Here is a 26,085-nt window from a genome sequence, read left to right on the forward strand (position 1 = left end):
ATTGAGTAGTCTGGCCGTGGCTTATTCGATACTCAAATACGAGTATACTAGTACTTATTTGAGTAGAGTAGGTACACCGTGTTTTCTAGTGTTCTTCGCCGGGTGTTCAGTTCTTTCGCGCCTCGCACATATTCACACATACTCGTGTATGTGCAACAAACAATAAACAACAATATGACGAAAAATTTTTGCTAGCTCTTGGTTTTGTCAATTTTAAAATTTTTAGTTCAGTAATCGTTGAGATTTTGAACGCTACGGTTTGCTTGGTCGCCCGTACTAATTCACACATGACGGTGATTTAGTGGTTCTAATTGTTTGTTATTGTTGTTGCGGTGTTCTGAGGGTGTTTCTTCAATAAAAACTAAAAAAAAAATAAAAAAAAATTAAATTTTGAAAAAGTGTTCATTTGAATTTTGTCTGGAAATTTTGGAACTTTGGAGGACGAACAACAGGATAACACTCAAAATGCACGCGAAAGTGGTTCTCAGCTTTGGTAAATGAAAATTTATTTATTTTTCAACAAATTGCAATGTATTTATTTCTCTTGTAAGTATGTAAATATGTAACTTGCAACATGAAGCTGCAGATGCGTGCAATAATTAATATCAATTAATTAGTATACGGTGTCTTAGCTAGCTCGAACTAGTTGCTTTACTTAATGTTGTAGTTGAATTTCTTTTTGGTGCTATTGACAAAGTGAGAAGATCAAGAGCTGAGCTTCTTTATTGCTTTATTTAAAACCAACGACGCACTGTGTGGCTAGTTCTTATAAAAAGCGGAAAAGAATTTGTATGAATAGAATATGTTGAATTAGAAGTATGAAATGGCAAAATTGACATTTAAAAGGAGTTTTTTTTTTTTTAATCGCAACATTTAAACGACTGAATATTAATTTTTAAGGGTTTCTAGAGATTTTTGAGTTTTACACTTGGTAGAGATTTAAATCACGAATTGACCATCACTTGTCAAGTACTCACTACATGGATACTTTTTTCATTCATAAAATGTAGTTTGCAAAAAAATTAATTATTATTATTATAAAAAAAAACTATAAATTTAAAGAAAATATTTGGCTTTAAAAATCATCCCATTTGCAAACAAATTTTTATTGAGAACTCAAAAATATTTATTAATTTTTCTTTTTAAAATTAAGTGGCAACGCCATTTTTTGCAATAATAATTTCTTAATAAATAAGAAATTTAATACCTATTACATATTATTATTTTGATTTTTTATTAAAATTTATTTAAAAATTTCATAAATGTGGCAACTCTGTTCACATTTCTATTAAAAATTTAACTATAATAATCGAAAATATAGAAAAAATCTACTCTTTATTGGCTACTAAGTAATTTCTATTATGTATTTTGATTTTGAAATCAGATGGCAACTTCATTATATTGGATTTTAATTTTATAATACATTTCATTAGATATCCATATTATTTTTTATATTCTCTAAAATTGCTAAATAAATTACTTATAACCAATACAATTTCAGAAAAATACGCCTCTTTTTCCAAATTTTTGAGATGACCTCTATAGGGCCATATGACTTTAATATGCACGAATAACGTGTTCCAATCCAATAATCCAATGGCGTGATTTCGATTTTGTTTTCTTTGGAAAAAGCATGTACAAGCAGTGGCGTAGCCTGCTGGGCTGAGGGCATACCCACTTTTGTTTATAAAATATTACATAACACTTTTATATTCGCTCAAAAAAACATTATTAAGTAACCTCTTTCTTATAGTATCTTGGCCAATTCACGATTATTCGTATATATCTATTTGCATTTCTAGTCATTGAATTGTACTTAGTATGACCTGGGATATACCAAAGTCCGTACTAGTTTTCCTGAAAATAACCATTTGCATAACTTTTGACCTTTTTTGAGTACGTCTACTATTTCAAAAATTTCCTCAATAAATGTCAAAACACCAACTAATCTTATCGTTAAATAATTTTATGTCGTAAATTAGTTTCGATGATTACTCGTTTTTCTTCGTTCGAACATCGGTAGCATAAGTGCTTAGAAGTCACGATAAGCTAAATGAAAAGTGCAAATTTTAAACTCTTTAATCACTAATTATATACTTAAACTAGAGTGTTCTACATTTTTGCTAATAAATTTTCATGTACCATTTTTATGAGGACATAATGATTACAGAAATTCAGATTAATGAATGTTATACGATTCAGGCGGGTACCGCTAGTTTGAGGGTTCTCAAAGCAAATAAGAGAACATTCATTAATAAAGTGACTGGATTTTTCAATGAATCGAAATACTCTATAGCTGATTTCGCTTTATCAAATTTTAGAGCGTGGCGATTCGAACCAACAACTGGTATAAATCAAATAGATTGGCATAATCTAAATAAGCTGGAAAGCAAATGGTTTTATGACCTTTATATTTCATAATCTGTTGTTGGTTTAATGTGTATTTTCTGGCACGAGATCAGAACATTAAGCGAGCAGAGGTTTGGTGAAACGAAGAGGGTTATTAATTTGAGGTCTTAAGTGTTGAGTATAGCGAGTAGAAAATCAGTGAGTTTGAGGTTTTCTAGGTTCGAAATACAATTTATACTATATTTGCATACTTCTAAAAAAAGAAATTGTTCGAACATCAATTCTATTTGCGTAATATTGATTTCTCCCTAAATATTTCGGCATCTTATCTTCGATATCACAGATGACTTCACATTTTTCAGAAAATGCAAATTATCATGTACTTTTTTCGCTTATCAAAATCTGTTTTAATGATTTTTTGTTATTGCTAACTAAATTATTTTCAGTTGCTAGTTATACAAACAATGTTAATGTTGATAACTTGAAAGCTTTTTCGTTAAACTATTATTGCTCAAACATCTTTTAATTGTCTTGCAACACAGTTTTCAATCGAAGTCGAGTTTTCGGTTACTTTTATGTCGGCGTGTGTACTTAATGCATGTAATGAAAATTTCGAGGAAAACGTTTTACGAAATATTTTTTGCAAAAATATAAACAAAACAATTCCAAAAGAAATTAAATTTATCATAAACTCAAACTCGTTTTTGTTTGGCAACTTGTACTACGTGCATGCGCTGAAGTGAGGCTTCCTAATAGTTTTATTCTCCAATGAAAATGAAATGAGGAAAATATAATTATTTTTCTTTGTTACTGCAACTGTTTGCATAAATTACAAATACAAAAGCAAACAAGAAATAAGTGAACTATGCGATTTGTTGGGAAAATATGGTCTAACAGATGCAACTGTAAAGGCATTTAGCGTTTATTTTCGATTTTTTGAAAATACTATTTCCATTGTAACGATTGGAGTTTAAACTTGAGAGGGGAGGTGGAAAGTCTCCTTCTTCTTTTGTAATGATTAAGTATTGAGTAACTCAGTTTAAGTGAGGTTCTGCGATAAAATAAGGTCACTAATCTCAAAGCATCATAGAGGGAAGACTCCAGAAACACTGCATGTTTTCAATACAACTTTGCTTCCGCCGTTTTCCAATAGATGTCTCTAGAGTCAAGCACTGGTCGATTAAATCGATTATATCGTTTTATATCGATCTTGGACATTTGTGTCAACATTTACCCAACAAAATTTTGTAGAGATCTGTTTGCATCCCAAACTTATTCTCAACTGAAAATGTCACTTTTTGAGCCGAATTCTCGACATTTGCGGAAATTTTGCATTTCTTTTTTAAATCCAAGAAAAGTGCGGCTGAGGTTCATCGAATGCTTTCGGATACGTACGGTGAAATTGTCCTAAGTTAAAAAAGTCTTAAATTTACAAAAAAAAAAAACGGCGGAAGCAAAGTTATAGACCAATAGTTAAGAAACCGACCATGATTTAAAGAGTGCTTGGAGTGTGAAACTATTCCTAAATGCTATGTATTTATTGATATAAGAAAGATATGGTATTTTTGAACATCGTTAGAAGAATTATTAATTTTTTGTCGTTCAAATGTAACTCAAGACGTTGGGAAATAATACCTCGAACAGTTTATCATAATTTTCGAAAACTCTCATATTCATTATGAAGCAAAAATCGATATACGAATTTGTTATAAGAGGTGTTAAACAATTTATTATTGATTAGTATTCGCTGGGAAATCCCTTCAATCAAACCAATATAAAGCTGCCATTATTTATCGAATGACAGTTCTTGAGTTACTTCTGACCGAACAACTCAAAAGGTTATCGATGTTGCTATGAGAAATTGAAAGCAACTCGAATTCAAATTCACTGCATTGACAGTAATTTGGATAATTGGCATTATCGCAAAGTGTAAAATCTCTATTTTCTAAATATAAATTATTACTTTTTGAAACTGTCAACGCTCAGTTTAAATTGAAAAACTTGACAGTGATCGATAACAATTACCGATGTTTAAACGATTATATCTGTTTAGGATATCAACAAGCAGTCTATCAGAGTACTTAAGAAGACATAACGGTATTAGATCAAAGGTACATTTCTATTGTTCCTAAAAAACGTATATCTCATAAAAGATAACCTCAGAATTTATAAGGGTTGCGGTGAGGAACCGTCATACAGAAATTAAAATTATTTGGGAACCTTCATTTGGTTCTCCAGAAGTAATATGTAAAGTAATTTCTGGTCAAACCAATTTGTATTTACATAGATACATATATAAATGTATATCACCCTGTATATAGATAATATTACCTATATAACATTATATTGAATTAATGTAGATAATATCTCAATCTTAAAGTGTACTTATTATGCTTAAAGTACATATTAGTAGCGAAAGTAATGAGATTATTAAAGATAACAAGTATTGTGTAAGTTGACTGCAAAAAAAAACAACTGTTTACACGAATTAAAAAATAATAATAATAAGACTATCCGACATTCAAGTGGTTTGGTTAATGAATCGGAAATTACCCAGAACTTTTGGCGTTATTTGGTTTCAGAATATCGTGAAAAAGGTTAATTATTATATCCTGAACAGGGTATATTAAGTTTGTCACGAAGTTTGTAACACCCAGAAGGAAGCGTCGGAGGCCCTATAAAGGGTATACATATATAAATGATCAGTATGTTGAACTGAGTCTGTCTGTCTGAAATTTTGGAGATGTTATTTTCTCTCCAAGAAGCTGCTCATTTGTCGGAACTGCCGATATCGGACCACTATATCATATAGCTGCCATACAAACTGAACGATCGGAATCAAGGGCTCATAGAAATAATTTAATCTCCGAAAAAATTGTTCAGATCGGTTCACTATAGAATGTAGCTGCCGTACAAACTGAACGATCGGAATCAAGGGCTTGTTTTTTACTTACTTTTTCTTACGTCTTTAGATTTGCTTATACACATAGTGACTAGAAGAAATGCACCTGTGAAGGGTATATTAGCTTCGGTACAGCCGAAGTTAACGTTTTGTCTTGTTACATTTTTCATTCAGATTTTTCTGTGATTAAGAAATTAAAGGTCCTTCATAAGAAAGTTTAGTATTTCGAAATCATTTTAACCGATTAAACCGATAAGTGATATATGAAACCGATGGGAATTAATTATCCTACTTTATAATTTTCTGATAGTTCAAGTTATTTATAAATGTTTGAAGAAAAAGGATATTTATTTCAGTATTCGAAATTGAAAATTTTCAAGATTTATTTTGAAAACATATTAGTAAGGCATATAAGGAAAATTCGAATTAAAAACTAGTACTTTTTTCTTGATAATAAATTCTTATTAGATCAACACCTTTGCCATTCCATACAACTGGTTTTTAAGAATCGATGACAAATCCAATAAAAAATGTATGCTATATTTACACACCTGTATATGACTCAATATCGCGCCTGAGAAGGAATTTTTTGTAACATTTGGTCACCCCAATTGAACAATAAATCCCCTTAAATGCTCTGGTGGTGCGATTTCCAAAGTACACCGGCCTTTTTAATCTAAAATATGATTTATCCGACAATAAATATGTTTAGGGCAATCGCACGTGAGTGTATGTACGTATGTATGTATGTCTGCAGAGCACTACTCGATATAAAATGGTAATAATGTAATAATGGAGCTCATAAATCGATCGAAGGCTCATAAAAATAGCCAATGGCTCGCTAAAATTTTTATATTTTTATGTTTCGCCGAAAGATAATTTTGGACATTGTTGCGCCGTTCGTTATTCGTCAGCCAGCGACGGTCATGTGACGGCTATAGTTGAGGTAAAGCTCAAAATAAAAACGAAGCGGAAAATATGCATGGACATACATGTAAATATGTATATATAGGTGTATATATTGACTCCAAACACTGCTCTTTTCACAAATATCACATTCGCATGGCAATTTCTTTAATTTAATTACAGCTGAAAATTCATCGCTATGCGGGCGATGTTAATTAGCCGATGATGAGTGGATTTGTGATGGCAACAACAATAAATAAAGATGGGTGCCATGTGAAATGCCGCTTCCAGCTGCCAGACACCCCATTTATCACCCATATAGAATCACAACAGCATTTTCCATAAATACTTTGCCACAGTGACACACTAATTGTCGTCGTTAATTTGCCAAATCTGCCGTCAATTAATTAATATACACCTTCAATTCATAAACACCGGCGAATTGTGGCGAGTAAAAACAACCGAAATTTAATTCACTTGTTTTGACGATTATCGCCTGCTAATACCTGATTTTCACACCATAAACCAAGTGATTTATGTGCGCGGGTAATTGAGTGTGAAATCGTGGCAATTTACTATTTGTTGCCAATATTTATCGCTTGCCAATCTCGTGAATTATGACTTAAAGCCTGTAGTAAATTTTGATTGATCACATTGTTCTTGCAAATATGTTTGTTATCACTACTGTAAAATTTGCACAAACATATGTAAGTACATATGTACATATGTAGACTACTGTGGTGATAAGCTAGCTGGCGTAGAAATTCAATGGGTGATTAATTAATTTCGTTCAAGTGCTTGAGTGCGAACAACAAATGAAATGTTAAATGAAAATAAATAAAATAAGAAAAGTAAAGCATAAAATTAAATCTATAACACATAATAGTGTGTATTTACTCATGTATAAAGTGTTAATGTTTTAGGCTCTTATCAGAGAGTTTCCTGACAAAAAAGTGTGTTAGCAGTCTAGTCGATAATGTTGTAATGTAATGAAATGTGTAAGACAAACGCTTTTAAGTGTACCGTAGTTATGAAGATGTATCTTCTTTTCACACATTGTACACATTCACACATGGTTGTAATGATTATTAAATGTAATAGTTAGTTCGTAATTATTAATTTTTTTTAATTATCAATTATCAATTACCTTTAAAATTAATTAAAAACTAAGCTGACCCTATACTATTCGAGAAAAAATCTTGTCTTTCGTAAAATATTTAATTTTAATTATTATTTTCAATCACTTTGATTACTGATTAATTACATATTATCATTACCAATATGTTAATTGAATGCTTAAATTCCATTATGAAATATTTCTACTTCTTAATTGTCAATTAGCGATAACTTATATTTAAAAGCAAATAAAAAACCATACATTTTACTGTTCGAGAAATTTAATGTTTATGATTACTTTCAATTACTTTGATTACAACCTATACTATTCGATAAAAATCTTGCCATTCGTAAAAAATATAAGGTTTATGATTACTTTTAATTACTTTGATTACTGATTGAATTGAATATTTTTGATTACTTTCAATTACTTTGATTATAACCTATATTATTCGATAAAAATCGTGCCTTTCGTAAAAAATAGAATGTGTATGATTACTTTTAATTACTCTTATTACTGATTCATTACATATTACCATTACCAATATGTAAATTTAATGATTAAACTCCAATATGAATTATTTTTAATTATCAGTTACCCATTACTTATAAAACTGATTAAGAACTACTTTTACTATTCGATAAATTGAATATTTATGATTACTTTCAACTACTTGCGATTACATTTAATTTTGAAGGCGAACTAATTCTCTCGTATTTTATTGTAACTAAAAAAAGTTTATTATTCCTCCTTCTGTAAAGTGACCCTTAAGTTATTTTATATTGCCGAAAATAACATCAAATTCCAATGCCTACTAGACTATCCGTTGTTTCGTCTGTATCTAAAATGACAAAACACATGTTTTTGGAATATGACAAATAAGAAATTTTTTATACATGATACCTATAATTTCGTTTCAAATGTGTATATCACCTCAAATAAATGACTAATATTAACAAAATTTGTTAGATACATTGAAATTAGTAGTTTGGAATATGATATTGATCGAAATATCCCTGTCTGCTATGAGTTAATTTCACTTTTTACAAATAGTCGGATAACATCATATACTTCACATAGTTAACATTGATTGTGGACTTATCGATTTCGATATTCGGCAAATATTCTGATATTTTTATATTTTCAAAAAATATGTTTTTGAAAAAAATGTTCAGTATTTTCAATATCAATATTATTAAATATAACTGTTTCATTTGTTATATATATTTCTCATTGATTATCCTTTTTCAGGTGTGAAAATAATGAGTTTCTTACTTCTTTAAAATTGTATATATATTTTTTCCATTATTAATGTTTGTAGCACAACAAAGCCATAAATAGATCTTCGTTCCAAAAGGGGACTAACTTTAAATACAAATATTACATCGAATGTTGGTTTGAGTTATCATATTGAAATTGTTTCCGCTTTAGCGCAATACTAGTCCCTATTCGAGTACTTGGCTGAAATAGGTATAAATATATGAGCCAATACAATTTTATGTTTTTTTTTTTCTTGTAAGTATTAGTTTACTAAAAATAGCGACAATTTAAACTATTTTTAGGTTATATCTAATCTCAACACATACATAACTACATACAAATATTTTGAACCCATAATTTATTGAAAGTGCAAGTTAAAGAGAACATTCATATAAATTTAAATGGAATATAAAAATAAAATAAATATAACATAGATCTAGCGCATTTTAAAATATATATATATATATATGTATGTGTATACCGATAAGACATTATTTTTATTGCCCATTACCTTAGCAACACACGATTAGTATGCATTTTTATTTGTATACATGTAAAAGTGTATTGAGAATAACTGCATGAGAAAACAAATTCATTTTCACATTAATTAATATTTGTTTTTAGAAAAATAGTTGTAAAAGTAAGAATTTGAAATAATTTTTTTTTAATGTTTAAAAAATGGACTTCCGGCGTTGGAAATGCTTAAACATTTTTTTTTTCAGAATTTTTCACTTAAACTCTTTACGATCTCTCATTTGATTGTGTCCTCATTTTGTTACGATCGATTTTAGAGTTTGCTTCCAATTGTGACAGAGATTATGAGGGTATCAACATCACTTTTAGTATTATCAGGAGAAAGTGTCAAAAGAAAGATTGAAATCGACTACAAAGCTGTCGAAGATGTCTAAAATTTTGGACATGATGAATATAACCGTATATTTAACATGATCAATAGAGTCTAGTATTCGTTATTTTACTCAATAATTTCAGAATATCTGGCGCAGTTTGTTATGATAAATAAACCAAGGATATGGGTTTATTGTATAAAGTACAATTAAGTTTCTGTTAAGCACCATCTGAAGATATTAGTGGTAAAAATAATCATGTTTAGAACACCGTTGAGATCGATTCGTCATCAGGGATTGTTAGTTGAGATCAATTTATATTCTCTGTTCAGCTTTAGCTTCAGATGATTGTGTTCGTTAGGGAGTAATCGGAACATAGCTGGATGATTCGAACGCATGCAAGTCTTATTCGTGATAATCAGACTCTTCGACGCAGTTTCTCTGGAATATATGTATATACTATATATGTGAGAGCGGAGTTCATACAATTGAACTATCCTAAATAGTACAAGTATTTTTCGTGTTGCCCTAGATAAACGTATGAACGCCAGAGTCGGTATTTAGTATAGCTTTGCCACCAAAATTGTATACGCAGTAGTTTTAATTTGATTGTATTTTATAAGAATTTTGTGTAAAATAAAATCAATAAATTTATTGCTATTATTTATTACACCCCCATCAAATAGAAGTTCGAAATAAATATTTTCAGCTTTAAATTGTTGCAAAAATGTTTTCGCAACGTCAGACAATTTTGTTTATACTAAACATCTGCATTCCATGCGAAAGCAATTCAATTGAAAAACTATCAACTTCACGCGGATAATTAACTGCTGTAACATATTGGCGAATTGCTGACGTAAAATAAACAAATCCTTTTCGAAACTCAATTTATCCATCAGCAGCATGTGTGTCTTAAGGCAAAATTTCTTCAACAATGCGTCTCTTTTTCTATTATTTTTGACGCATTTGTTTATTTTCGAAAATTCCAATAAGTCGCTAAATCGCTAAATCTCTAAATCGCGAAAGCATAAGTGCACATAACGCGCACACGCTTGCATAAATACATACATACATACATACATATACACAGGCGCATAAGCGTCAAGTATTAAATAACACAGACGCAAGGAATCTATGTGCGCGCAGCTATAAGGAGATAAAAAATATATTATTTAACGAGCAACAGCACTTCTGTCAAATTCGTGAAAGTCAAAAAAAGTCAAAGGCGCTGATGCTTCAAAAATACATATGGATTCCATCCATGTCGAATTGTTGGTATTTTTTTTTTTCTATTTTCTGAGTGCGCCACGAGCGATAAGCAGACGCCAGTTTGCAAATATTTATGTACCCAACATACATTTTAAATTCATATAAAAACATAGTACATATTGACGCACATGCACATATTTACATATTTATTCAAATTTATATGTCTGACATGCAGTTGCATGTCAAATACTACACACACACATACATACATAAACTTGTACTTGTATGTAATAAAGATCTCAACTTCTACTTGTGGCATTTAAAAAGACATTATTCCACTTATTCGCGCTTGTGTAGGCTGCTGCTCCCCCACAATTAATAATTATATCATACTTTGCATTACTTAGGGGGTTTCGCTGATCTATACTTGTTCTGCAAAATGTGTCAAACTACAAGCTGTTGGGCAGATGGCCAAGCGAGCAGTGTGACGTTCGCTCATCATCTTATTACATACATACATCATATGTATACATATGTGTATATGTATGTATGTATATTGACATTAAAAAAATGCAAAGTATTTTTGAAAATATGATTATATTTAGTATCAGCCGTCTGACGTCTAGGCACATAAAACATATCGTTTCATAAGAGTGAAATGTGCTATTTTTTTATGTGCTTAAAATTTTTAGTCGCTAATGGAATAAAGCACTAAAATAAATATAGATCATAAATATAAATCATTACCGGCGTAAGTCACACACAATGACAGCTTATTCGAAATAAATATAGAAAAAATAATAATTTGCGCGTGCAGAACTATTATGTAATGAAGCTCGGTTGGGTGTGTCGTATACACCGAATTCATTAAAGATTACTACTGCAAATTTTAGTATTTATAGCTTATTGATAAACTCTAAAGCTGATAATCAAATTTATTTTTTCACAGAGTGTGCTCAAATATCAGTGCTTTGAATAAAAAATTTTAATATTAAATTTATTTGATCATTATATTGATAATACCGCTCAAAATAGATGCTATTTTTTCTTAAACCTCTTTATTTGATCCATACCGCAACAATATAATGATCTCATCAATATAATTTTTGCAGGTGGCAACTCTCTACACAAAAAATATTTTTAATTTTCAAGTTTTCCTAAAGAACTTGATATATTTATTAATGTGATTACTATAAAATTAGCAAATCTTTCACTTAAAAATTTTCAAACAGGTGGCAACTTTCTACTACTTTTAATTATTTTAAATCAGCAAAAAGTAAAGAATTTATAAAAATCGTTTTAACTTTTTCAATGTAGCGTTCAGTGTAGTGTGAGCGTGACGGAATTTCGTTGCGTTACAGAATTTCGTTGCAGTCATCAATTTTACTACCGTTTTCAATGCAAAATATTTGAGCTTGGATTATAAAACTAGGAGAGAGAGAGAGAGAGTGCTTTAGAATTTGGAAGAGAATGTAGTGGCTACGAGTATTTCCAGACTGTTGAAAGTCCTAGAAGTCTAGGAAAATTTTGTCGCAGCTATGTCTAATCTATTTTTTTTGTGGAATTAGTGACTTCGTACTTTTCGTTTCCCTGAGAAACAAGTTTAAAGCGGGTCATCCCATTTTTGAATTTTTTCTACGACCAGTAAATATGGTTCATATAGTTTATTATTTATAAACATATATCTCGACAGTATAAATATAAATTTTAAGCTAAAAATATTGTGGAGAACTTGAGTTACAGCGTTCTGAACACCACCACCTGGAAAAAATGGGATCGCACTTCCTCCACGATTCCGGCTGATTGGTTAAAGTTAATCATCTAATTGAAAAAGTTAGCGGCGTTTTAATCTGAAAGCTTAAATGCCTGAACCAAACTACGATTATGTGAATATACCAAAAATTGGACTTTTGTTATACGTTTGAAGAAAAATTGCGAATTTTTTTTGGTTTTTTGCTATAGAAAATCGAAGTTTTCGGAAAGCTCCGTTTTCTAACTGCTTTATCTTTAAGACGACTTCGAATAACTGAAAATCACTTTACTCCCGTATTCTATACATGTTAAGTAAGCAATTTACGATAAAAAATAATAATTTTCACATGAGATAACCCCCTTAAAGACTTTGTTTGTATTTAATGAGTTATAATTCTAGCTTACTTAACACTTCCGAAGTCACGTTGTATCTTGTTGCACTCATTATCACCTTATGATTCATAACTTTTCTGTTTAAAATAATTTTTTCTAATCTAATACATTATGGGAACCATTATAAAAAAAAATACTTTTTTAATTTTGTAGTATTAATTTGTTCAAAAAGTTTATTTGTAAAATCTATTTTGAACTGAAATATTTTCATTTTAATTATATTTCAATTTGAATAGGGCAATAATCATTGGACTCGTAAGTGAATTCTCACATGTATACTACGTATGTATATATAAGTATGTATATGTAAATATGTATGTATTTATGGTAATGCAATGTTTTTCTAAAATGTTTCACAAATTTCAAGTTCAACGCATCGTTTAGTTTTAGCCTATCCATTTGTCTGCTGCCAGTTGCAGTGTGTTAAGCGCTCAATTAAACTGTCACGTTTTTAGATTTTGACAGCTTGATGACAAGCAAAATACCGAAAGTCATTTTATTTACTTAGCGAGTGTATTTCTGTCACAGCAAGTGCAATGTCATTGTGAAAATTGCTGGGAAAATGTGAAATGCAAAAATTTCTTAATTTAATTAGTTTCTAATTTATACTTGTAAATGGGCGTGTAACTGTTGGTTTAATACATACATATATTTATACCCTGAACAGGGTATATTAAGTTTGTCACGAAGTTTGTAACACCCAGAAGGAAGCGTCGGAGGTCCTATAAAGTATATATATAAATGATCAGTATGTTAAACTGAGTCGATTTAGCCATGTCCGTCTGTCTGTCCGTCTGTATATATACGAACTAGTCCTTCAGTTTTTAAGATATCGTTTTGAAATTTTGCAGATGTTATTTTCTCTTCAAGAAGCTGCTCATTTGTCGGAACTGCCGATATCGGACCACCATATCATATAGCTGCCATACAAACTGAACGATCGGAATCAAGGGCTTGTATGAAAAACTTCCGCATTTTACTACATATCTTCACGAAATTTGGTGTGAGTTCATAGAAATAATTTAATATTCGAAAAAATTGTTCAGATCGGTTCACTATAGCATATAGCTGCCATACAAACCGAACGATCGGAATCAATGGCTTGTATGGAAAATTTTCGCATTTGATGTGGTATTTTCACGAAATTTGACATGGATTACTGCTTAAAGTAATAATATAATCTCCGAAGAAATTGTTCAGATCGATTAACTAATAACTTTAATGTTTCTAGCAAACAACCCGGCTAAAAAGAATTAGTAAAATGTTTTCGTTTTTTTTTTACTTATTTTTTCTTACGTCTTTAGATTTGCTTAAACACATAGTTACTAAAAGAAATGCATCTGTTTTTTCTTGTTTTAATTGAGATGGTTTAGGTTCTTCATGCACTTTTGATGAAACAATTTCGGAATGAAACAAAAAATATGTTTTTGACATTATTACTCTCACTATAAAATTTCTACTTTTATTTAGATTACGACGGTATTTTGCCTTTTTCTGAAGCATTCTTTTTTCATTTATGACAAAGTTCAAATTTATAGTTTGCTTAATGATATGAAGATTTTTGGAACAATCATAACTATCTTCTCTCTCTCTCTCTTTTTATGACTATTCTGATTTCAATTAGTCCGATTTTGTATATACTCTAGTTTATACTTTAAAACAAAGATGTTTGGTCAAGTTGCTGATACATAGGTTCTTCGAATAAGCAAACATATTGACATTCTGTTTTTAGAATAATCAGGGATTCCAAAAGATTTGATCTTTATCTATTTTTGAAAAAGGCGTCGAAATTGTTTCAGGAGGAAGGATTATATTCTTTCGAAAAGTTTCTATCGATTCATCACTCGCATGAGATCGGATCTATATTATCCTTCGATAGAACTTAGGGTCACCATCTTTACCTATAATCTTAAGGTCAGTTTGACCATCGTTGCTTATATCGATTGTTTCTCTAATATTCCGCAGCCTTAATTCTATTGTATTCGATATATTTAAATTGTCTGTGACCTTCAATACTTTTTCTCTTTCAAATAAGATTTGGCTGATTTTAAAAATATTTTAAAATTTTACTAATCTTCAATACAATATTTGTTAGAAATGTTGTAAATTTTTCTGTCCAAATTATTTGTGTGAATGAGATCAAACAAAATTTTCCCCAGCAAAGCGACGTAAAAATTCCGCGCCACGAAGACTCCAAAATTCAAGTGTATTTTGTTGCATTGAAAAATTTTAAATTTATTACAGCGTCTACATTTTTCCTTTAACTAACAACAAAAGTAAATAATATTAATTTTTTATTATTTTTTATTTATAATTTTCAATTGCCCCCTACACTCGAGTTAGTAGTCGTGTGTCGTGCAAAGTGTGCCGTCAAGCGCTGTGTGCGGCATGTGCACCAAAGCAGCAGCAACAATTTGCACGTACGCGCCAAGTGGCAGCTGTTGCATGCAACAAAAACAATAGCAAATTAATAAATCTAAATGGTAGACAACGGCGCGTCACTTGGATTCGCGCCTGAATCGGGGCTATCAAGTGCAAGGTTGTGCGCTCGGCGGCGTCTAATTTTAGTGAAGACCAGTGGCGAATTGGCAATAGCGTGCATATAATGTGTGGGTACAGTAGAAGTCGGATAATATGTCGCTAATATGAAAATAATATACTAGATGCTTGTCTTATTCCGATGAGAGAAGTTACTAAGGCACAACTAAAAACACCATTAGTATCAATTGCTGTAATTGTGGGCAAAATTATCGGTAATATACTGTCTATATAATATTATGCATGCTATATGGAGATCACTTTACAAGGGTAATTCCAAGCAGAATGGCCCTAGGCAATTTTTACTGAGCATGCAAAGACCGGCGAGATAATTTTTTGCTGCCAATTTGAAAAATAATAACAAAAAAATTTCGATCAAAGAAAAAAGTTTGTTATTGTAATGTCCCAAATAGTTTTCGAAACGCCGAATATATTAAAGTGCAGATCCACTCCGATTACCAGACACCATCCTTTCGGTGTATCCATTCACAAATTTAATAGCAATTTACTTATGCTAAAGCGTTCTTAAATCTCTCAAGATACGTATCATGGAAGATGGGAATTTTCTTAACTCCGAACTGAGCTAGCACCGAAATGATGGAACTTTATAAAGATTTTTGTTCAACAAGAAATATATTTTTTTCTTACTAAAGAAACGGTTTAAAGTAAATGAGTGGTGGGATTTATTCTAAATAGAGTTGGACTTCACATCTGCGGTCGTCTCCTCAATGTCTAATAAAATGTTTGTCCACAGGCTTTTCATATTTACAGTGGAATTCCAGTTATCAGAACGTCGATTATCCGGTTTTCGATTATTCGGAATACCCCTGGTTTAATTTGATCCGATTCTACTCTTTCTATATCATATTATCTTATTTTTTCTATCAGCAAAGAAGTAACAAGAATCCATATAAACTACAATTAGAGTCCCATAGAGACGTTCTCAGAGACAACTTAAATGAATTGTTTATCATATTGAAGGAAGTTACTAGTTGGATAAGCTCGGGGAATGAAGTTAAAATTGGTTCTAATGTAATTTGAAGCTCTATTCCTTAAACGTTTTTGTCTTAATTGTCTTCATATTCAAATGAGATCGGGTTCAACATAATTTGAACTCTTAACTCTGATTTGAAGCTCGTCTTCTTAAAAGTTTGTCAGTATATTCATCATAGTCCCAATACTCAAATGAGATCGAGTCCTACTTAACTTCTACGGTGGAGATACTAAAGATAAATAAATTGAAAATGAGTTTAAGATCAAGCGAAGAATCAATGCTTTCTGTCAACCGGTCTTTTCAAGGCCTCAAATTTTTCAAGACATCTTATACTGAAGGCACCTTATATAACATTGTAAGCTTTGACTGAAACATATTAAGAAAAGCTTTAAATATTTCCAAAACACATCTATTCCACCTGGAATGCACCTTCGGACGCTAGAAATGTGTATCACTTGTTGCACACCATTCATTTTGGCAACACTTGATCATTCACTTGCTCGCTGCACAGCTAGCTAGCTGACGGACGTTGTTGGCGTGTCGTCGTGACGCGGAAGTGGCACACTCTTTCAAACATCGGCGCGCTTCAAATCAACACGAAATCGCTTATGAAACTCGAAAGGGCGGCGGCGTGCACAGACATACTAACAAACATATTTGTTTTTGTATTTTTTATATATTTTTTTTTGTGAAAATTTGGCAATACTTTTATTACCGGCAATTAAAGTGAATTTTCAAGCGAATTATGAAAGGTGAAAAATCGCTGAATGCTTCGTATACTTTTCGGTAAATTGTGCAATGCCAGTGCATTTTATGATGTCTCCATGCAATTTTTTTTCTTTTCGCATTTTTTTTGTGTATTTTAACATTTGCGTAATGCCATTTCCGTGCAAAAAAAAATTAGTTGAATATTTTGTGAATAATATTTTCAATGATTTTTTAAATGATTTAATTCTCTATTTACAGCGCTTCTACTACTTTTGGGTCTGCAGCGCACAGAGGCTTCACATTGGAGCTATCCCGATCGAGATTTAGATGAAGGTAATTGTGGCATAAATTTGAATTGAAATATTTATTCTAAGTAGCTTAATCACATAAGTGACCACTCAATTTGACGCACTTGTGGCATTGTATAGTCAATTGTAATGTACCAAAAATGAAATTTGTGCCGAAAATGTTAATAATTTGATAGTGTATGATGAGTCTGTTTATTATTTAATAAACAAAGAGGTTTTAAGAGTAGTACCAGCACTAAGCATGTAGACATATGTACATGCATATATAATATATTAGTGAATATTAGGGTGGTCCTTAAGTGCAGAAAGAATATCAAAATCATAAAACATATGCCATATATGTATGTAGTAGGGAAATAATTCGAAGGTTTCAAAAATTCAAATTCAAAGTGTGTTAGCTTCAACTAAACTCTACAGTTACGCCCACTGAAGAGCTTATGAACACATTTTTCTGAAATACTTTTCCTTCAATTTCCTTAAGTAGTGATTTTAAACGATTTTCCATAATTTATTAAAAATTTAGGGGGTTAGGGGTATTCAGGGACACGAAGAAATGAGAATTTCAGTTGTTTTTGCTATTAAATCATGTTACTTTGGCTTGAAGTCACGAAATTTTGAAAAAAAAAATATAATTTCCAAAGTTATTGCTGTGACAATCATAAATCCTTGGAGATTCATCTAAGATCAATCGGATAAGAAAAAATGGTTTTATAAATAGGCCTGAACGAAGTCCCTTTTTTTCAAAAACAAAATGCCGTCCTTAGGAATTTCTTTTTATAGATTTTCGGGAAAAAATTAACAGTTTAAAAAATCGGATTTTTGAAAAAAAAGCTTCGATCAGGCCCTGGATTATTATATATTCTAAAAGGGCCCCGCAAAACTAATACGGCTGTGTAAGCTGACGTTGAGCAACACCAAAAGCTCCGTCATGATTGGGAAGTACCTCTCCGAGCCGTTCGATACCAAGCGAGGCTTCAGACAAGGTGACTCTCTATCGTGTGACTTCTTTAACTTGATGCTGAAAAAAATAATACGAGCTTCAGAGCTAAATAGAGAAGGTACATTCTTCTATAAGAGTGTACAGCCGTTTGTTCTGCTTTTTACCGTCTGGTTAAGGAAGCGAAGCGAATGGGTCATAATAGTCAGCGCATTCGCGTCTTGGCTCCCACGTCACTGTTGACACCTGGGAACCACCATCAACAAGATCAACAATGTCAGCCTTGAAATCCAGCGCAGAATCACTCTTGCCAACAGGTGTTACTTTGGAGTGAGTAGGCAATTGAATAAGAAAGTCCTCTCTCGACGAACCAAAATCAAACTCTACAAGTCGCTTATAATTCCCGTCCAGATTTATGGTGCAGATGCGTGGACGATGTCAACATCTGATGAGACGACATTAGGAGTTTTCGAGAGGAAAATTTTGAGCAAGATTTATGGTCCTCAGAACATTGACAACGGCGAATACCGCAGACGATGGAACGATTAGCTGTACGAGCTATACGACGACATTGACATAGTTCAGCGAATAAAAAGACATCGGCTACGCTGGCTAGGTCATGTTGTCCGTATGGACGAAAACACTCCAGCTGTGAAAGTGTTAGATGCAGTACCCGCCGGAGGAAGCCGAGGAAGGGGAAGGTTTCCACTCCGTTGGAGGGACCAAGTGGAGAGCGACCAGGTTACACTTGGGATCTTCAACTGGCGCCGAACTGCGAAGGAAAGAGAGGAGTGGCGTGCTCTCATCGATTCGGCTATAACCGGCTAATCGATTCCAACACCAATCACATCACAAAAGCGGTATAAATTTCATTAAAATCTACTGAGCGGTTACCGAGTTACCGTTGTCACCAGTTCAAAAACATAGTTTTGAGAAAAACACATTTCAAGATTCACACTAGCGTTTTGGAGTCGAATAATACGAAAAGTAATTATCGGAACAACTTCAAATGCAAAAAAAAAATCGATTTTTTTGAAAATCCTGACTACCCCTAAACCCTTGGGCTAAATAAAAGTCATTCTAAATTTTATTTTATTTTTTGCCAACTATACATTTAAAATCTACATTTTAGAATGGTTTTCGACCTTTGGAAGCCGATAACATTTTTTTTTAAATAAATGAATGAAATAAAAAATAGACAGATTTTAGTTTAAAAATATCGTTAAAATGTTAATTTTGTTATGAAATTGCCTACAAGCAAGGGTTCACGGTGATTTTCGGTTTATTTTTACTTTAAATATTTTCTATTCAGGGAAATAGAAACATTATTATTGAACTTTAGCTTTCAGAAGAAAAAAAGTGATGTGTCACAACAAAAATAAAAATTTTTGGTAAAAAAAATATTTAAAATTAAACTCCGCGATCACCCAAACCCATTGGCTAATGCTTTATTACATTCTTGTAATCAATCACGTCTAAAAAGAAGAGATATGCCAGCACACTGAGGAGCAACGTTTCACCAAAACAACTCAATCAATTGGTTGAGCTTGTCTAGTTTTAATTAGAATTAAGATTTTATAACTTATTGTTAGGCTCCAAAGAGCAGATTCAATAAATAAAGAATTATATGAAAAAAAAAAAACAAAAAAAATTAAAATTTGGAGTCTTTTTAGAGTTATCTAGTTATTTAGTGGAACTCGCCAAACAACTCCCAATACCAAAATCAACATTTAAATATATTATATTTTAAGCAGGAATTAACTATTTTGAAGATGACATAATGTAAAAAAATTAAAATTTTTATGAACCACCCTAATATGCATACGTGCCTGATGCTACGCTTGCAATTGTACACATTTGATCACCTCATCCACCATTGTCACCGTGCAATTCATGCTTAAGCCACTTTAAATTCCTACAATTTGTGGACATACTGGGGTTTGGCGCGTAAATTGCTAAATTGCTCCACCCCTCATTATAAACTACGTGCATACATACATACATACATATGTATGTAAATACATACATACTGATGGTGATTTGTATGACATACACCGGGAGACTAGCGAGCCAGCGAAATGCCCATTCAAAAAAATTTTTACTGTTATTATATAGACTGTGCGGCTATTGTCAACTGTGCAATTACAAAATTAGCCCATATATTTTCATTTTCACATATGTATATATGTAAATATGTATGTCTGTATTTTAGTATGAATAAAATGCCCTTGCGGCTCTACATGCGTCTTCGTTTCTTTGCTTAATTCGCGCAATTTGAGAAAGTGTTTTTATTTTTTTATTTATTCAACGCTGTTGTTTTTGTTGTTGCCGCATGGGTCGGGCAATGACACCTGTAGGAGCTGGTCAGTCTGTCCGTCACCTGGCTGCCAGCGCTTAAAGTGGTCTAGTGTTTAGTGAAATTGCAAATTATTTGGAGCAATTCATGTGATTTAAAATGGTAATCTGAGTGTACAAATTTTATGCGAAGACTAAGTAGACACGCTTGTTGGCATGAATTGTGTGTAATTGAAGAATTAGTTGCTTGAAATGGACACACTACACATGTTTAGAGTATGTACTCGTATGTACTCGTATGTACTATGTATGAAGGTTGTGTCCGGCACATTAATATTAATTAGTTCATATTTATAGTATAGTTGAGAGCTTCGCAATTTTTCTTAGTACATGATTTTTATGAATATTTGAAGCTTTCGAGTGTAGTATGTGGGTGTCTATTACGTGGTTAGGCCATGGTTCGAATTTCAATTGCAGAAAAATTTACTAAATGGAATATAATATCTTAGGGTATTTCTAAAGAACCTTGCGAAGTTTGAAACCCCTTGGTTGTGAAAAATTTATTTTTATATCCTCGCAACAAAGTTGCTACGGGAGTAAATCCGGATGTCTATATGTCCTGCGTCCGTCCGTCCGTCTGTGCAAGCTGTAACTGCACAGTAAATATTGAGATATCTTTATGAAACTTGGTACACGTGTTTCTTGGCAGCATAAGAAGGGTGCTTTCGAAGAATGGGCGGACCACTGCCACGCCCACAAAATTGTGAAAACTGAAAATACATAAAGTGCCATAATTAAGACACAAATAAAGTTATAAAAGTAAAATTTGGTACAAAGGATCGTACTAGGAAGGGGATTATTTGGATGTATTGTTTTGTTTTTTTTTTGGGAGAAAGTGGGCGTGACCCCTCATATTAAGTTTTTTGTACATATCTCGTAAACTATTAAAGCTGTGTCAACCAAACTCTCTATAGTCGATTCTTTTAGTCACTTTCTTATATATTTCAAAAATGGAAGCAGTCGGATCATAACCACGCCTACCCCCCATACAAAGTTTATTTTGAAAACTACTACTTCCCTAAGAAAAAACAGTAGAAACATATGGCGTGGCTGCTCCCACTTATGGGTCAAAAACTATATCTCCGAAATTGCTGGACGAATTTCAACGAAATTCGGTTTGTGATATTTTCATTGCATCCCAATGATATGTTGTTTAAATAGGCCTACTTTCCATACACCCTGAATTTTGAGGACGATCTGAATCGTTTACTTTACAATATATAAAGTAAGAACTAGTGCAGACATCGGAATAAAACTTATCAGAAATACTACATTTATAGAGAGGCATCGCCTTTCTAAAAACCGTCGAAATCGTACCATAAGTTTTCAAAGCCCCATGTATCGAACATGAGGACCTCATTGCTTCTAATATATTTGTTACCGAAAATATAAGTAAGTCTCTTAGATATTTTTAAGAAATTGAGAGGGAACATTTTTCTTCTAATTATATGACTCCGTGCCAAAAATGAATGAAATCGGGGTCATAACTTCCCTTAGCTCCCATGTATCTAATATTTGGGGTTTGAAACTTCCATTGGACTTTTCACCATATATATCGGTTGGTATGTGAGATATATCAGCAAAATTTAGTGAGCATATAATCTTGGATAGAATGTAGCTAGGTGACAAAAATAGTGAAATCGGTCCATGAATTACCCAGCCCCATATACTGTATATACTGATTTTTGTTTCCTAATGGACTTTATGACGAATGTGTGGCTAAAATTGTGTGTTATATTAATAAAATTAAATAAATAAATTACGAGAGTATATAATGTTCGGTTACACTCGAACTTAGCCCCTCCTTACTTGTTTTAATATATAATACGTGGGGTGTTCAAAAAATAACGGGAATTGTATCAATTTCCAACTTATTCCCAAAAATTAAGCAATAAAGTTGGTGTATAAGTATACGAGAAATCGGTGTCAATATCCCAAATACCGAGTTTGAGAAGTGTTTCGACGATTGCAAGAAACGCTGACATAAGTGCATAATATCGAATTGGAACTATTTTAGAGCGACAACATTAATATACACTACAGAATAGGTATTTTTTCAAAAAACGAAAATTCCCGTTATTTTTTGAACACACCTCGTGCATGAGAACTATTTGGGGAAGATCTTGTTAAAAAGCTACAAACCTGAGAAGAAGTTCCCTTAGAATGTAAGCACAAGTTAAGCAGTTGATCAATATCAAATTCTTTCAGATAAGTAAAAGTTTCTCAGAACATTTCAAAAACCAGAAAAATGCTATTTACATAGAAAATGCTAAAACAAAGTTCTATTTTAACATCAATAATCACAGAGAGATAATGAATTGTTTTTACATTTCGTGTAATTGAGTTCGTAATTACCGCTAATTACTTGTAAAACAAAATAAATGATAATTCCTAATTCTATTCAAACTTTGTGACAGGTGAAAAATGTTGGTTATTAGGCAGAGCAGTGAATGGTTAAGAAGATTAAATTGTAATTAGTTGTAATTACTAGGAAGTGGCGAATCGAACAAACAACTGGCGTATGTAATAAGAGATAGATTAGAAAGAAATTATAACACTTTAATGAGGTAACTACTCTCCTTTATCGAGTTCAATTAGACAACATTGTTGTTACTTTCACGATTAAATTTTTTGACAAGAGTGCAGAACTCAAACTAAACGAAGAGAGCATTAGCGAAACGAAGACATACTAATATATATTTCGGTTTCGCCCTTATTGGCAGAGTTATACTAAGTACTAGTTTGAAAGAAAAAAAAATTCAAAACTATAGCTAGAGGAACAGGCCTTTGAAATAGGCTCCCTGTTCTGTTCGTTTTGTAGAGAAAGTATAAATATAGTTCTCATACAAATTCACCAAAATCTTCAGTGTAATATTTTTTTCCTCATTTTTTTCATACTAATCTTACTACAGCTTTTCCAAGTTGGGGTGGCATCTGTGATACTGGCACTCGTCAAAGTCCCATCGATCTGAGCATAACGAAATCATTGAAGGGTGTGTTTGACGAACTCAAACTTGATAACTTCGATGATAAACAAAGCGGTGTAACAATCGTGAATAACGGACATTCCAGTGAGTAACTAACTGTATTTATTTATTTATCTCTTAAATATAGAAATCAATAAATATCTCTCATCTAATCTCTATTGCACAGTTCAACTGGCCAACTTTAACAATGAAATGGAGGTGGAAGGTGGTCCATTGCTAGACGAATATGTTGTCGAGCAGGTGCACTTGCATTGGTGGTCCGAGCACACCATCAACAAGGTGCGCTACCCACTCGAGGCGCACATAGTGAGTCGCAACAAGCGTTACGCCAATATCACAATGGCGTCGAATTTCAAGGATGGTCTAACTGTTATAGCGGTACTCTATCATGTATCGAATGAGCGCAATGAAGCTATCGACCAAATTATCGATTACTTGGATGATGTGAAGGACTACGACAAAATGAATGAACCCGTGCGCATGAAGAAGCCATTTGTTGTGCGTCAACTCTTCCCCAAACTCAATGGTTACATGACTTATGGCGGTTCACTGACTACGCCCTCTTGCGCTGAGGCGGTAACCTGGATTGTGTTGAGCGAAACATTCCCAGTCACTTTGAAGCAGGTGCGTACTTTTGTGTTGAAATTAAATAACTTTTTTGTTATTATGTATTTTTTTTATGGAACTAGGTTGACAGTTTCAAGGAGGTGCACTATGAGGAAAAGCGTACTTTGAAGAATAATTATCGCGATTTACAAAAGCTCAATAATCGTCCAGTGATAGTGGTGTTGCCGGAGGGAGAGAAGAGCGTCTCAGATGCGGCTAGTCCGCTACAACTCTCTCTGGGCAGCCTATTCTTTATGCTGATCGCAGCGAAATTACTGTAAAGCACTGCAACCGTTAAGTTTAGTTTTCAGTAAAGGAAAGTTGTGCGATATTTCTTATGATTGGCCATAATTGTAACTGCAAACAAAGTGACAATGAACAAAATATTTTTGTTTAATTTAATATTAATCGCTTAGAAATTTGGAAATTTCAAAACTGTGTCATAACTAAATAATCTAGCTTTTAAATGTTTATACTATATGTATATGTATGTATACGCGTTATTATATTTAAGTTCGGGTGGCATCTCACTGTTACATACAATCACTTTGTATTTATGTATTGTATATGTCTATGTGTTATTTATGTGTGTAAAATCGTTGTCCTAGTCAAATAATAAAAAGCTAAAGCAATATTGATGTTGATGGAAAGTGTTGTTTTACAAATTTTTTGAAAGAGTAAGTAATTATGTATTTTTACCAAAAATCTTTTAAACATTAAATGGAAATTTTTTAGGTTGGGTCAAAGCTCTGTTTCTCTTAAATAAACAAAAGAAAACTCAAATTCTAACATTAACCGTAAGTCAGTTGTTTTAACAATTATCCCGAAAAGACAAAAACGTGAGGCAACGTCTTTAAGAACCTTGAGCGTGCGCTGAATGAGCTCAAGGCTGGTACCGTCGCACTGCAGTAGATTAGGCTACAGTAGATTAGGACAGTAGTTCTGAGCTACCTTTTCCTGAAAACTGTTCTAGCGATCAGTAAGCCGGAAACTACCCGACAGTAGGCATATCCATAAGCATCCCTTCCAACCCCAGAATTATACCATCATTAAATATCCTTATTGTCTAAAGACTTAAGGAGTAGGTATTAAATATTAAAAGTGAGACGTTGGAAATCAGTATTCGGGAAGGTGAACAAACATTTTTGGTTGAAGGTTGAAACGCTTGTTTTATCATTTTATTTGTAATTTGATTACGAAACCATTGCACTACTGTAGTTAAGAACTGGTTAAAAATTATTATATGATGGACCCTTGCACAGTCACGAGTAATATGCAGTATTGTTGTTGTAGTTGTAACAATATTTACTCCTACATTTTCAAAGCACAAACTGCTTGAACTTCTTTCATCACATAATTTTAGGCGTTTTGAGTAGCAACTGACTGGAAGTAGACTACAGCGCCTCGCTAACAAAAAAGGTATGACAAACAAACAAAGAAATAAATAACGTGATAATGATGTGATATCGCAGCTACGTGTGATGTTATGTTACTTCACCACGTCATATGATATGATCATGTGTCAAAGTAAACATCCGTTTATATTCAGTATAAATTGTAAATTACTATGAAAACGATTACAACAGCTTTTATGATTTGCAAATTAATCTCAAAAAATGATTGCGGACATAGAGGTCATGTGATATTCGCTAGACTTTTTTTGTGAAGATATGTTCATGTTATTATGGTCAGTCAAAAAAAAACAATTAGTTTCTCCACCTTAGTATTCTAAAAACATTATTCAATTGGAGGAATAGTGAAAAAGAGCTCTAACAACCCATTTAATAGTTTTTACCGACTAAAGAGAATATTCGGTCTGACGAGCTAGGATGGTCTTCATAACACATTCTGTTCAAATCTAGTTGCATCCAGCATCATTCAAACCTTAGGAACATTCGGTCTCATTTCATCAATGATAA

At 32.3% G+C, this 26,085-nt stretch overlaps 1 protein-coding gene across 3 annotated transcripts; it reads left to right on the forward strand.

Annotated features, from left to right (window-relative positions):
- Positions 1 to 241: 241 nt before the first annotated feature.
- Positions 242 to 24,816, forward strand: LOC105209548 (carbonic anhydrase 2). 3 transcript variants are annotated; one of them, XM_011179985.3, is made up of 5 exons: positions 242 to 493; positions 17,232 to 17,306; positions 23,486 to 23,644; positions 23,727 to 24,184; positions 24,250 to 24,816. In XM_011179985.3, exons 1-5 carry the CDS (start codon positions 466 to 468, stop codon positions 24,445 to 24,447), a joined length of 918 nt encoding a protein of 305 aa, XP_011178287.1. In that variant the 5' UTR covers positions 242 to 465; the 3' UTR covers positions 24,448 to 24,816. The 3 variants fall into 3 exon arrangements, with proteins under 3 accessions (XP_011178287.1, XP_011178288.1, XP_054091396.1); XM_011179986.3 differs by lacking the exon at positions 242 to 493 and adding an exon at positions 16,910 to 17,051; XM_054235421.1 differs by lacking the exon at positions 242 to 493 and adding an exon at positions 16,996 to 17,017.
- Positions 24,817 to 26,085: the final 1,269 nt, after the last annotated feature.

Source organism: Zeugodacus cucurbitae, chromosome 2 (assembly GCF_028554725.1).
Source record: "Zeugodacus cucurbitae isolate PBARC_wt_2022May chromosome 2, idZeuCucr1.2, whole genome shotgun sequence".
NCBI lineage: Eukaryota > Metazoa > Arthropoda > Insecta > Diptera > Tephritidae > Zeugodacus > Zeugodacus cucurbitae.

Excerpts from the sequence above, each read along its gene's own strand:
- LOC105209548 (XM_011179985.3), top strand. The coding sequence starts at position 466 with ATGCACGCGAAAGTGGTTCTCAGCTTTG. Across the intron at positions 494-17,231 it reads GAAAGTGGTTCTCAGCTTTG|CGCTTCTACTACTTTTGGGT; the intron begins GTAAATGAAAAT and ends CTCTATTTACAG. Across the intron at positions 17,307-23,485 it reads CGATCGAGATTTAGATGAAG|CTTTTCCAAGTTGGGGTGGC; the intron begins GTAATTGTGGCA and ends ATCTTACTACAG.